We start from the raw sequence: 15047 nt of genomic DNA, 5'->3' as shown, positions 1-15047 counted from the left end.
TCGTTCCATTCATGGGGAGTGACCCCAATAATGAAAGTTTTCTTTAGCCTGTCTTTTCAACAGTTTCTATATTCAGAATTTGATCCATGCGTCTCTGCGTTTTCAGGTCCACAGTCCAACCTCGTATCTCTGCCGACCTGATGGAGCTGCTCCTGCCTACTTTCCTCCTATTTTTACAAAGGTCTGATATCTGCAAGTCTCGTTCTCTGTGTTTGCTTTGGTCCTTAAGTTCCCTTCACATGGGGCTTCATGTAGCAGTCTTTAAAAATTAAAATGAGCAGATCCGCAGGCTCTCGTGGTTACCTCTGGGGCTAAATAGGTATTTACGGAACAACTGTTGTGTGAGTATCATCCTGTCAAGGGTCTGAATGATGTGGGCGTGGTCAGTGACCTGATAGAGCTTACAGTAGAGTGGGGAAAACCAAGATGGGTAGAAAAAAATGAGAGAAAGAGCTGTGTAGGAAATTGCTTGGGAGAACCAGCATGTTTTAGAGAGAGAGAAAAAAAAAGGACTAACATTCAGTTTGTTCTCCAAGTTTGTGTTTTGCATTGCCAAACTGAATGACATCCATTTCAGTAGTCAACTGCTCAACTCAGAAATGGCTCTAGGTGGCATTTTTTTTTTTTTTTGAGAAAATTACAAACCTTGATTGAAAGACACCTAAAAAGTGGATGTCTTTCCCAAATAAGTGGAGAGAGATTCCACGTCTGTGGACTGAAAAATGATTAAAGTCATGACTCCCAGATTAATGTATAAATTTAATACAGATCTAGCTGAAATTCCAAAGGGTTCTTTGTTTTATTTGTTTGATGTAGAACTTGGCAATTTGATTCTAAGAAAAAAACGTCTAAAAATAGCCAGGGTACTCCTGAAGTAGGAAAATCGGATGCTGGTAAGGAAGGCACAGGATTTGTCCTCAGAGATGTCAAGACTTTGTAAAGGTAGAGTAGTTAGGATAGTATGGTGCTGAACAAGACTAGACAAATTGGGAGGTGATCAGAGCCCACAGACACTCCAATATCTACAGAAACCTATAGATCGCTGGGTAAAGAATGACTTCTTCAGTAGAGATAAAAAAATATTAAATTGGACTCCTACCTCACACTTTTTACAAGAATCTAGGCCAAGTAAACAAAAGACATATGTGAAAAAGCAAATCCATAAAACTTGTGCAAGGCAGTAGGGAAGAGCATCTTGCTTGTCTTCTTGTAGGGAATGATTTTTTTCCTTCCAAGCCAGCCTGGATCCAGGCTTTATTAAAGGTCTTTTTGTAAGCAGGATATATAGTGTAAGACACTGGCAACAAATGATTATATTTGACAACAACTTTGAAAGTACCAAAAAAACAAAACAAAAAAACCTGACCACTGAAAGCAATGCCACTGTAATCATCCATAAAGTTGTCCTTTCATGCTGAGAACAGCAGATGTTCCCACGGTGTGGGTAGTTCAGCTGCTATGTGGTTTTAGAGCTTTTCAAAAGCAGCTTCCCCAGATCATCACCAGGAAGTCTGTGTTCCCTGATGTTGTTTTTTGGGGTCCCAGTGCATCTCTTGATTTAAGCAAATAGAGAGGATGTGAGATTTTGCTTTCCCTCCCTACAGGGCTGCCCCACCGTGGCCTGGCATAGTGTGATGGTACGGAACTCCTCCTGGGCACCAAGAGAAAGCCTCAAAAGCTAGACAAAAAACCTTGTTCCTCCATTGCATTCCAGCTCCTGAGGCATTGACATTATATTAGTGGTATATCCACTCCCCCAGAAGAAAACCGGGAAACATACTCTATGCTAACCACACAGCTTAGTAAAAAGAAAAGTGAAACATAAGTCTGTATTTTTATAAAGGTTGATTTAAAAAAAAATCACAAAACTGTAGAGTGAGTGGCAGCATGGAGCATACCTCATTGGGCATCTCCAGTGCCTTCTACCTTCTGTGTCTAGACCGTAGACCGTTTCTGTTCTCTGCAGAATTGCTTCCTTCCTTCCTGGCATTTGCTTTCCCCTTTGTCCCTTTGGGCATCTTCTCTCCCTGCTTCGCTGGCTCCTTTTGGGCCCGGGCTTTGGTTTTGGAGGGGCAGGTTTAGAAGATAAATCTGCTCATCTCCTTTGTAACTCAAAGTAGCCTCCCCTTTGCCACCCTTAGCATCTTTTTTTGGTCATTCTCTTGGGCGTGATGGTGACAGTGAATGTGAGGTGGGCTTTGCCGGTCTAGTAGGCGCCCCATCTGTTTCCTCATACTGCTGTGATAAGGATTTCCAGGTGTCACAGCTGCTCAGAGGCAGAGGCCGTGCTCCTGCCTGCAGGCCACCGGGCTTAGCTGGGACAGCAGAGCTGGTTTGGGACTATGGGACTGGGGACAGTAGAGACTCATGGGAGACAAGAGAGCAACTAGCCTTATGTTGCATTTCTTTCTAAATAGTTCGGCCCCTTCAAGGAATCACAGTATCAGGTGGGTTTGATATATGACAGGAGATACCCTTATGTGGACCCTAAAACACTCAGGGGTCCCCATTTCTACCCTGAGTGGATGATGTAGATTGCCATGTGCAACCTCTAAAGGCTGGCTCTGAGTCTCCTTCAGGGCTCCCCCTTGTGTCGCTGAAGATTCTCCTAATGGCTCACTCCGCTTAGCTGTGGCTTTTCTCAAGATGACAAAGTTTGCTCCAGGTAGAGTGGTATTGTAATCCTGGAATAACTCTGTGGAGTTTTGACTGCTTCGGGTCCTTGGCGTCTACCCGTTTTCTCTATCTCTGACTTTCCAATGTTTGAACAAAACACACAATCCTAGGAAGAAATCAGAGTCTCCTCTGGTGCCCGAAAGCTCAGTCATGAAAAATATTTGTGTACCATTTGAAATCTACCATGAGCAACTTCCTGGACAAGCCAGGAAGTGTTTAATAATTAATCCACACAACCTGGGCCCTGTTAGCAACACTTTTCCTGCTGTGATCCCATAAATTAGCTCTTTTCTGGACCCAGTCACAAAGTAAAAAAAAGTCAATTTAAAACCAGAGATTTCCTATATTTAAAAATAAGGAGACAGAATGCAATCAGAAGTAGTTAATAATCTTAACCTTTTCACTAAAAAAAAAAAAGCATTCTTGTTAACCACCCAGATTATTATCACATGCCTTCTCAGACTTAACATTAGCCTTTTTTTATAGTTCTTCTGCCAACAGCGTCGACTCTGAGAATTTCCTTAGGGCTCTACCACACTCACTGCAGCCCATTTGCTGCAACATTTGTTTTTTCCCAGCACACCATTTGTTGTCCCTTCAGATAATCTTAAATAAACAAACAAAACCAGAAAAGACCACACCCTTCTTAATGGGGATTTGTTTGCTTTTGGTTGACGTGTAGGTGAATTACTGTCATATCTGAATTATTTTAAGAGCTCTACATCACCTATGTAAGATCTCATACTCTCAAGTCAGCAGTTGCAAAAGTCAAAAAGTTGAAGTAGGCCCCATTGCTAAGTAATCCTGGAGGAGGAAGGCAGGGGGAGGACATCTGTGAGGGGACTATTAATCCTTTGATATTTAATAACAAGTATAAAAGCTTTACCTCTTTGCATCTGTGCAGCCAAATTAATTTCTAATCTGTTGCACTGTAAAAATTTACTGGCCTGGACTTGGAGTGGGGTTAGGGGCAACAAGCGTAATTGCAAGGGAAGAGGAAATAAGGGTCATGAACGGAGAAGTACTGCAGGTTTTATTATTTTACTCAGAACTCCAAAATAAGAAAATCCCCAAGCCCCTTATCTTAATAAACCTGACATAGGAAGCTCCAGAGATGGTGGTGGTGGGGGGGGAGTACATGAAAAGGTTGGGGCATGTAAAAACAAATTATGCCTTTTTTCTCTTCTTGTCTGGTTTTCCCAGGAATCTACATTCACATGGAATATAATTGTTTTAGGAAGTCTGCATTCCACCAGCTAACTCTTCAGTGTAGATAGAGAAAGGTAACAGGCATTGCCATAAAATTCCATAAATATGAAAGTGTCAATAAATTTGCAGACAGACCCAAAATGTCCACGGCCCCAGTGGTAGACCTTACTAATCTCATTACACGGAGATTATAGAAAGCTAATGATTGATGGATTTCAAGGTGCCTACTTTTACCTGAGTTAGTGGTAATTATTTTATAATGCAAGTTTTATATATTTCTCCCCTCTAAGATTTGGAAGCTTTATTTTCTGTTTTGAAATTGTGTAAGAGTGCACCAAAGTCTTATGGGGAGTGTCTTCCTTGAATTTTTAGGAACTGCAAAACATAGCAGCATCTGAGGGTCAGGTGGTGGTTCTGGAGTGCCGGGTCCGAGGAGCACCCCCTTTGCAGGTCAAGTGGTTCCGACAAGGGAGTGAAATTCAAGACTCTCCAGATTTCAGAATTCTACAGAAAAGTAAGGAGAGGTGCCCATTCTCCCACATCCGTCCATTTTCTTCTCTCAAGCTTCTTGGAAAACCAAGAAGTGTTTAGTCATTCAAGATGAATTGATTTTCGAAGAGTAGTGAGGCCAGATAATCTGCAGATATGCGGGGTCCAGTAAATTAAAGTCGTGGTGGTCACTGTGTACCCCTTTGAAAGTCTAATAAAAGTTGTATGTTCTTCAGAAAAAATGTTACATACAGTTGAACTCAAAGTTGGCCAAATAATTTTAGGAGGTTTACAAGCCTCCTATAAGCCCTTCTATGAACTGTGGTTTAAAAAACTTCCTAGTGTAAACTGTTACTGGAATTTGGGTTTCTGTATTTATAGAAATATAAATAGACCTATTATCACTTTATCTTTACTATTATGGAGTTCCCTATATCCTACAGACATGTCCTGGACAAAGTAATAGAGAAAGATAGGTAGGTTTCTTATTAACGGAACCCCGTTCTAATACTATGTTTTGATTTTTTTTTTTTTCCTCGTGTGACAAACAGAACCTAGATCTACAGCTGAACCTGGTAAGAAGCTCTTTTTTCTTTGGTAATGTATCTTTTGGGTTTCAATAGTTCTTTGTTTCAGTTTTAAAGCCATAAGCAGAACAATGTTTTTGCAGTTCCCTGGAAATACGAAACCCCCTTAAAGACAATATCTTCTTTATCATGGGGTCTGTACACTGCATTTTTACATCAGCTTCTTTATTAGTAAAACATTAAGTTCCATTCAGACAAGAAGGTGAAGCTCAGTGACTTACGGCTTTTTTAAATATAGTCTTTTATATTCAGAAAGCAAACTAAGCTCATGATGAAAAAACGTCCGCCTAAAATTCCAGTAGAAAAGAACCATCTGCTGCATACTTCTATGGACCAAAACCTACTAATGGCTCGACCCTCCAGCTTAGAACTGTCTCACATGAGAGCAGCCCAAAGATGTAAGCAAAGCTGACCACCGGCATTTCTCATTTATGTCCCCTGAGCCGTAAACTTTTACTGTTCTACAAGCATGAAGAAAGTCATCTTGCCCTAGGACCTCTCTTAATTACCGGGTCATTTGACCTCATCAGAGTGCTGTGTTATCCAGAAGCGCCAGGTCCGACTGTTTCCCTGCTCCAGACTTCTTGTATATTTATGACTCCCCATGAACTACAACAATGTTTGCAAAAGAAACGAAAATTTTTGTCTGTGCATTTCATAGGACACCCTCCTTGAGACTACTTTCTTTTGTTTCTCCCATCAGCAAAATTACCAGTTTTGCTGACTCCTTGGCTAACGGTAGAAAAACTGATTTGTGCCTCTGCCTCAGGGTCGAGCAGACTCTGCCATTATGTCCCTTAGGAGCCAAGGCTTTGCTCTGTCCGTTCTTGGGGAACTTGAAGGTTCTCTATGGGCTACTGCAGGTCAGATAACTGTGGTTTGTCCTGAACCTTTCACAGCTGAGCACTGGGCCATTAAAAGTAGGGTGTGATCCTTTTAGGATCCCAAGGTTAAAAGATGCTGAGTAGCATTCTCAGAGAACAATGGGGATTGATCTGCTGCCTTCTTGTCATGATTACAGCTAGAACATGTTGTCCCACCTAATGTGTCAGTCACCACATTGAATACTGTAGTCACTTTTCAAAATGTGGAAATGCACAACTGCATATTTTGTCTGTGATAGGTCTTCATATAAAATTGCATCATGCTGGTTCCCTGATACATGGAACTTCTGAAACTCAGTCTACTGCATGAGCTAAGATGTTAGGGCACATCTTTTGGGTTTACTGTTCTAAATAGACTTATCGATAGATATAAAAGTAGGAGCCAGATACCTCTTTTTCTACAGAAAAGTTTATGTGAAAAACTTATAGGCGGTTTATGCCTTTCGATACTTTATGTACAAATAAAACTAACATTTTGGGCCACAAATTCTAAAAGCATTACTACTGGAATAGATTAGGACTGCTTTTGATGTTGTGTTTTGGATTCTGTGCAAATTTATGCAACTCTTTTTCATCGTGTCATTGCCATCGTCATCCCCTACAGGGGTGACGATGATTTATGAAATATCTCTGATGATCTCTGTTGGAAAATCCTAAACTAACCATCATCCAAAAATTCACAACACTGGTTAGAAGCTGCATAGTTTAGTTTCTGAGTATGTACATGTTTGAAAATTGAAAACGCTCAGTATATTGGCCCAGAAGGAATAAATTTGGGTGGGGACGGAGAATAGAAACATCTACCACCCCCCTCTTCCATCCTCTTCCTCTTTACCCCTCATACCACACACTCTTTTTCAATTATGATTTGCTGTTTTGCTTCTAGAATATAGTTTTGATCAGGATTACTTAGTAAAATTAGTTCTAGGCAGCTTCCTGGAATAAAATGACCTCTAGAATGATTTTTAACAGGCAAAGTCATGAAGAAAAGAGCAAGATATGGGAGGCCTTCCTTTTAAGCTGCATATCCTAGCAATATAAAAGTTTCTCCTCCCCGTGTTCGCTGAGTTTTCTTATTTTTTTTCTCCTTCAGTTCGATCTGAAAGCATTTAATAAAACAGTCTCCTCCATTCCAACTATAATAGAATTTGCTGAAAACAAATATTTCTTGGTACAGAACTATGTCAACCAAATCTGTCAATATAGGGGGAAAAAAACCTTGTAGATGGGCAGGAGCTATTAAAAATAAAACATGGGGGCGCCTGGGTGGCTCAGTCGTTAAGCGCCTGCCTTTGGCTCAGGTCATGATCCCAGGGTCCTGGGATTGAGTCCCACATCAGGCTCCCTGCTCAGCGGGGAGCCTGCTTCTCCCTCTCCCACTCCCCCGCTTGTGTTCCCTCTCTCGCTGTGTCTCTGTCAAATAAATAAATAAATAAATAATCTTAAAAAAAAAATGGCTAGTTTTCTCTGATCTTTGATAATTTCTCCATAATTATATTTACTATAGTACTGGAATTGTTCCCTGGTTTTTTTAAATAGAGCATCAAAATTGTCTCGGAAATCTACAGTTGGTGTGTAGTGTTAAATAAAATTCTTGATCGTATTTCTTTTTAAAACAAAACTTTAAACACATGAATGGCTATTCCAGTGACTGCTCATGTGAGCTGTTATGAGTGAGAACTTCAGAACAAGCAAATGTTAAAACATATTTGTATTTAAACAATGTTTTGGCATGCTTGATTATTATTAGACTAGGTATGATGATGATTCTTTTATTAGTAGCCGGATGTTTTCCTTACATTGACCTTGAAGTTGACTGTTGACATGGTTGGGGGAAAAAACAAAATATATATTGAACTGTGTACTTTCCTTAAATGACCTGATTGACTTTTTTATCCATTAGGCCATTGAACTTATTCAGCCATATAAAATGGATGTAAGAACTGGCTTCCCAGATAGCTGTTTTTTTTAGCCACTGTTAAGTGGAAAGAAGAAAAACAGGCATGACTATAATACATCTGAGGAAAGAGATAAATTTTATAGGACTAGGCCAAGTGATGTTTTCCAAATGCTAAAACATAAATAGCCTTTGAAATTCAGGAATGTATTTAAGCATTCGGATTTTATTACCCTCTTCCTACTCTCTTCCAGTCCTCTGACACATTTACTCTTGTTCTCTCCTCACTGTCTGGTGCTCCCTCGCTTCTCTCCTCCTCCCCCTCTTCCTCTCTCTCTTAATCTCTCTTTTCACCTATCCTTTTTCCTCCTTCATTCTTTGTATCTCTTTACTCTTCTTTTTAAATTCATGTGTAAGATGTGTTGAAGCTCTAGAAATAAAATTGAAATTCACTAGTACCTAGCTATAGCCCCATTAGGGATTAGATATTGAGATAAAGAAGGAACTAGCAGATTCTCTCCAAATGCATTGAGAGACTGAAACAGGTTTTTCTTGTCATTACTGTGTTGTATCTGTCTAATGTGTTTTACACTCCCTTCTCTGTCTAGACAGAAGTCAGCTTGCATCACAAATCTTTTCAGACTGTTTTGTGAATTAATAGCTAGTCAGCTTACTTAAGACCAACATCCGTTTGTCATATTACCTGCTCTGGCCTCTTTCTTTGACATTCTGACTTTATACTGATTGAATCCTTCAAAGGCTAGTCTGGGGCGGGGGTGGTATGGAGGGCACAGAACACTCATTTGACAGCTCTTAATACTCAGGCCCTTACTCAGCTGTCTGGAAGCAGCCACAAACTGTATTGAGTTACTTCTACAGCATTGTCTAATGGCATGCAAAATTAAAAATACTGTGTCTTGCTGGCTGGGAAATTATACACATAAAAATACGGTGCCTTGTATACTTTCAATATGAATCTCTGCTAACCAGTGCCACCCATCATCTTAGATCTTAGATCTTAGATCATAGAGTTCATGTTCTGATTCTGTGATTCAGAATGTGAAGTTATTTATCCTTGTTAAGTGTACTATAGTGCTGAGTTGTAGGAGAGCGATGGTAAGGAGGTTTGAGATCCCAGTAGATTGTCCATAGTTCAACGCTTAATGCAAGTCCAGGTTCAGATGGTAGGTTGAACAAAAGTGGGTTGTGTGAAGCCTGTGGTTCTCGAACCTGGGGCACCACACCAATTGACAGAGGTGCTGTTGTGTTTGACATTTTTGATGCAAACACAATGATACTCAATATCTGATAGATATAGCTACCAGCTTGAAATGGTTCAGAGTTTCAACATTAGAGCACCCCACATTCTTCTCTATGACATCATATCTTTTTGAAACTCAGTTTTTGATGTGTATGTGTTGATAAAAAGCAAGTGCCACATGAAAGTCAATGTGGAACGTGAAATGAGGCTGGCTGTGCCCCATCAGATCTCAAGAGCTCTGCAGTATGCAACAGATGCGTGCATTCATTAGTTAGTAATTGTGGTTATTTAAGAACAAAATAATACTTTTCTTTCAATTTATATGAATTTGTTTTTTCAAACAGTAACTAAATTGTTAAGACCTAAATACTTACATGTCCTTTCAAAATAACTAAATAAATGAAGCTGTTAGGGATATCTTTTGGCTTAGGAGCATCATAAACTATTACTGAGACACTAAGGGTCCCACGGACCAAGAAAGTTTGGTTTAATCTCTGGGGAGAGAGGGAAAGCTTTGAGGCACATTTGAGAGTGCACCAAAAAGAAAATTGAGTGACTCTTAGAATTCTAAATTCTCAATGCTCCTATTCCGAGTCTTCTGAACTGACCTTCTAGAATGCTGGCCTCGGAGCCTTTCCTTTCCTGGCAGAGCCTAAAGGACTCCTTTCTGGGCAATCTGAACATCCCATGAGAAAGGAAAATTGATACATGTGATACGGAAGTTTCTCCAACGAAGAAGCCATCCACATCACCATAGTGGTAGGGCCAAAGTTGGCAAGCTCCTCTGTCTTGCTCAGAGCTTCTAATTAACTCAGAACCATGTCAGACAAGAAGAGAGAAAAGACCTCTGAAGAAACATCTGTCATGGATGATACAGAAGAAAAGAAGCCGCCCTGAAAAGCAACTTGGATAAAACAGACTTGCAGAGAGAAGAAAATGTAAAAACAAAACAGCACTCCTCTCAGATAAGAGAATCAGTGCATCCAAGAAGTAAAAATTAAAAAGCTTTTAGAAGAGGGGAGGAATATTTGGAAAACAAAAAGTTCTTGGAATGAAAAATTGGTAGCAGAAATAAAAGTTGAGGATATATCCCACAAAGTAGGGCAGAAAGACAAAAAAGAATATAAGAGAACAAAGGTAAAAAAAAATTAGAATATGCTGGAGAACTTGCTTAAGTAGACTACACATGTATAATTGGGATTCCAGGAGAGAGAACAAAGGAGGGGAAGAGATTATCAATGAAATAATTTTTTTAATTCCCCAAATTGAAAGATACCAGTTTCCAGATCGAAAGGACTCATTGTATGCACAGTGGATGCAAATAAATTCACAGCAGTGTGCATTGTGAAATTCAGAATATCCAGGATGAGGAGATGATTCTGCCAGTGTCCAGAGAGAAAACATCAAGTCACATAAAACTAACAAGATCAGAATGACTTAGGACTTCTCAGTAGTCAGGCTAGACACAAAGAGACAAGCAAAGCCTTCAAAATTCTAACGTGAAATTACCTCCAACTTAGAATTCTATACCCTGCCACACCTTCGATTCCATATGAAGATGTAGTCAAGAGTTTCCAGACTTGCAAGGTCTCAAAGGTTTTCCTCCACAACTCTTTATTTGGGTTGTGCTCTACCACAGCAAGAGAATTCACCTAGAAAGCAGGAGATCAAATGCAGGCAAGAGCCAAAGGGAGCCCGCCGGAGGGTAACAGCTGTGCGTCAGGAATGGAGGCCAAGTCCAGATTGGAGTAGTGTGATGCAAGAGACAGACTCATGGACGTTTTCATCACGAAGAGCTCATTGCCACTGCTTCGACCTTTACCCTGATGACAGAATGGCAGGGTAGTTCTCTTTTCTCTTGGCCTTTCATGCTTTCCCCTCCCTGCCCTGCCTCCTGGTTCAGCTAAGAACATTCATTTCGTCCCTTCACCCGCACCATTCTGACTTGATCTGGTGCTGAGATTTGGAAGCTGGCCACATTGAACTTAAAAACAGAAAGCGTGGGGACGCTTACTCCATCAACTATTCATGCTGGCTCTCCAGTTCCTGCCCACACTTAGCCCCGCCAGACTTCCCCACCGAGGTGAGCCGTAGGTTTCCCAGGACTCACTCATGACCTTGTCTGCTGATGACTCCTGTGGGGGCTTTTGTAAACTCACAGGGATGTTGAAGCCAGTTTATACCCAAAGATAGTTCCTGTGAACTTTCTTGAACAGTGACAAGTTTTTTTCTTTACGCTTATGACTCAATTTTTTAAAACTAAACACATTTTTTGAAGGATACATATGTGATAAACATAACATAATGAAAATCAGAAGACTGATTATGCTCCTCAAAAGGAGAAGAAGAAGAAAGATTAAATTGGGGAGCACATGGGGGCATTTCTAAAGTATTGGTAATATTTTATTTCTTAGACTTGATGGGTGCACAGGGGTCCGTTTTATCATTACTCCTTAAACTGTGCATTTAAATTAGCCCCCCCAAAATAAAAATACCCTCTATATAAGATATAGTTTGCAACTGTAAAACAATCCTTTAAAAAAATTTATGCAAACATTATATTTACCCACACGGAATCTCATTTTGTTGATTTTAGTCCAGGTTCTTTTTTATCAGTTGTCTTAGACAAACCATGTAGTTTGGGAGGTCAAAGCTGGATTTCTTTTTAGTTAGGCTGGACCCCAAAGAGGAAAACAAGTAAGGGCTGTGAAGGAAAGCATTTATAAAAATGTTCCCTTATTACCCAGAGGACCTAGTAATATTATCCTTGCTGCCTCATCATTTTATGACGTTTGGCAAACAAAATTATTTGTATTTAACCAAGTGTTAAGTACATCAAAACTTTGAATGAAACTTAAGGTTGAATTCTGAGAGATATTTATATGATTAAGTAATTTTTAGGTAACCATAAAAAAAATTTATCACCAGTAAAAATGGTCTCTAATTTAGTAATTTATTCCATTCCATCAAAACTTTTCACTTAGGAAAAATGGATTAAAATGTATCATAGAGTTATTGGTAACTTTAAAAATTTCCATTTTTTAAAATGGACAGTTTTTAAATATAGATAAGTAAGCCTCTAACTGCCTTTATTTGACATAAGCAGTCATTCCTTGATTTCTGTTTCTCACCAAAATGTATTTTACAGATGTCTTAAAGGTCTTTTTGTTCAAATAAGATGCTACTGGATAAAAATGCAGTATAACAACCTAGCTCATCTCATTTCCTCATGGCTTTCTTCATTTTTATAATGTCAGAACCATATGAGCCATCATGCTCTTTCAACAAAGTGGGAGCCTATTGTCAGTTTGTTCTGAAATTTTCTAAGAGAAGAAAAGCTGAACAACCTTTGGGGCATTTTATCTAGTACACATTTTATCTAGTACAAGTCACTGGGACATAGCAATGCATGAAGATCACTAGAACATCTCAATGCTTTTCTGTTGTTGTTGTTGTTGTTCTGTCAGTTTATGGCCTTTTCTAGATGTTTCGTTGGCCATCGACTCTGTACAAGACTAGGCTTTTATGCACTAGAAGTATTCCTGAAAACCCCATATAAAATAAGTATTGCTCAATCAAATTTGAAACAGTCTTTTTGTAAAACAACTGTTTACTTTTTTCCTGCAATCTAAATTTCATCCATACATGTATTCAAAAATATTTACGGAGAGCCAGTCAGAGATGCTGAACAAAACAAATGCTTTCTGCTTTCACAGAGGCCTGAGTCAAGGGAGCAGAAGTGGACAGACATTTCACAATAAATTATTTATAGGTGTGAGCGCTGTCTCCAAGAAAAGTCTGCCATCTTAAGATTACAATACAGATGGTGGATCTGACCAAGTCTAATCAAAAAAGGCTTCTCTGAGAAAGTCATGTTGAGGTGGAAACGTCAGGCAGAGGGCTCAGAGACGTAAAGGTCTGGGGCTTTGCAAGGAGCAGCCCAAGAGCCAGAGTGCCCAAAGCTCAGAATGAAAGAAGGGGAGAGGCACAAAAGGAACCTGGAGAGTATCCACCTGATCATTTAGGGTTCTGTGACCATGTCGAGGTTTTGTAATCTATCCTCAAAGTCATGGAAGTATGCGGTGATGATAAAATTTCATAAAGGGGCCCTCTGGTTTAGAAGAGGCAACTGTATATATAAGCTCAGGGTTTTTAAAAATGGCATAACTAAAAATCACAAAATCATAGATAACATAAGAAGGAACTTTAAAATTGTCAAGATCATCACTCCAAAACCACTTTACGTCATGCCTGCTAGATAAGAGTTTATCCTGTTCTGAATGTAGGTTTCAAGGCACAGAATTCGGTCTGTGTTTACACTTAGGGCATTCTCAGCTACTGAACTGGTGATGGGTATTTCTCCAGGTGTCTCCAGAAACTCCATCTTTTCAGGTATGAATAATCCAAGGTTGAGAGAAGCCCTTTCCAGCGAGCGCCGAATGCTGGGGAGATAGTGCAGGGACTCAGGCAGTGGTGCCCCAGGCAGGAAGCACCTAGGTGCTGCTGAAAGCTGGGAAGGCTTCCTGGTTCCCCCCCAGCATCTGCTACAGGGAACAAAGGTGACCTGCCTCTGCCTGAAGCCCATCTCTCAGAGGACAGCCAGTCCGTGACGGTCTTTTTCCCCAAATCTCAAAAGATTAGGCTGTTCATTCCTTCTGATACCAGCATGTCCACATTTCAAGCCCTATTCCAGTATATCTGTGTCTCTGAGGACACACAGCACATCTTCTGCAGATGAATTTCCTATTAAATTACTTGGGTAGTGAGAGTAATTAAAAGTTTCAGATTCAGGAAACTTGTTTCCCATCTTAAATCTTTCCTTACCTCACTCATTTTACACTGAGTTCCTTGTGCCCTGAACTAGAAAAAAAATGCAGAACAACTAGAGAGGCTTTGTTCTGTAGGGAGAAAAAAAAAAAAGCTTGCTCATGGGAGGCAGGATGACTGTTTCAGCATTTTGACTTTATCATTAATTAACCATGACCTTAAGAGAATCACTTTGGACCTCACCTGAAGAAATGAGAGATTTGGGCTAGTCAGTCTCTAAAATCCCTTACAGCGGTGATATTCTAAGTTTTATCCTTCTCTGGTTAAATACACTTTTAACTCCTCCTGTAACCATATGTATTCAGTTAAAAAAAATTCCAGTCCCTTGTCCCTTTCCAGATGCACCTCGCTTTCCAAACTGTTAATCTTATGTGATGCTCCAACTTGAATTATTTCCACACTTTTTATCTTCCTCCATTTGGAAGGCTAAGAACTCTGTATAGTACCTTCAAAAACACACAGGATTACCTCGTGCTCTCTCTTGTCCTATTGTTTTTCTTCTGGTCGGTGAACTTTTTCATCACATAATAATTGTGTACTTCAAATGTATCCGTGTCTCTCAAACCTTCACTGATTGAGACGAAGGTGAGCAGAGGTGAGCATGCCTGAATTTATACCTTCCTACCCATTACACCACAGCTTGTTTTATAGGATGTAGTCATAATTTGAGTATCATTTATAGAAATACCTTATTGAAATTATAAAACAGTATAGAGCCTAGGTACAGAATTTGAATAAATAAATGTTTCTTTGTGCTATTATCAACCCTATAGCATTGGAAGTAAATATTCTGCTAATATTGAACCCAGTTGGCTTTGTTTTCACCTGGGTAAAAATTGAGAAAGCCAGAAAATTATGTAGTGTTATCCATATAAATCTACATTTGCACTGGGTATACCAAATGGGTCTTTTAAAGGTCTGTTTTGATCACAGAATTTCAAAAATGTATATTACTCAGTGGTGAGACATGAAATGAGCAATCAAAGTCAGCTCGTCTTAAGTCTTATGAGGCCCAATGTCACCATATATAAAGCTACCTGATACAGTATAACCCAGTGTGGTCAAGTTGTATTGCTCCCAAAAGTATTCCAGTGAATTGTGGAAAAGCTAGAGTCAAATATGAGCCATTATTTTTCACAATTTCTAACACAGGAAGTCTTCAGGGATCCCATCATCTCAAAAAGAGAAAATAATGTTATTTGAAACAAAGCAACGAC

General features: G+C 39.6%; 1 protein-coding gene across 5 annotated transcripts in view; it reads left to right on the top strand.

The window, feature by feature from the left end:
• The window catches only part of PALLD (palladin, cytoskeletal associated protein), a 403835-nt gene that overhangs the window by 192863 nt on the left and 195925 nt on the right, over positions 1 to 15047 (top strand). For all 5 annotated transcript variants that reach the window (XM_081812919.1, XM_081812912.1, XM_081812914.1 and 2 more), the window contains 3 exons: positions 107 to 181; positions 4258 to 4399; positions 4926 to 4949. In XM_081812919.1, the coding sequence (XP_081669045.1) occupies positions 107 to 181; positions 4258 to 4399; positions 4926 to 4949 (241 nt within the window). The remainder of the gene's footprint in view (positions 1 to 106; positions 182 to 4257; positions 4400 to 4925; positions 4950 to 15047) is intronic.

The sequence above is a fragment of the Leptonychotes weddellii genome, chromosome 2, assembly GCF_054177405.1.
Source record: "Leptonychotes weddellii isolate Sample4059 chromosome 2, ASM5417740v2, whole genome shotgun sequence".
Classification (NCBI taxonomy): domain Eukaryota; kingdom Metazoa; phylum Chordata; class Mammalia; order Carnivora; family Phocidae; genus Leptonychotes; species Leptonychotes weddellii.
This window is presented reverse-complemented; position numbering and strand designations above follow the sequence as displayed.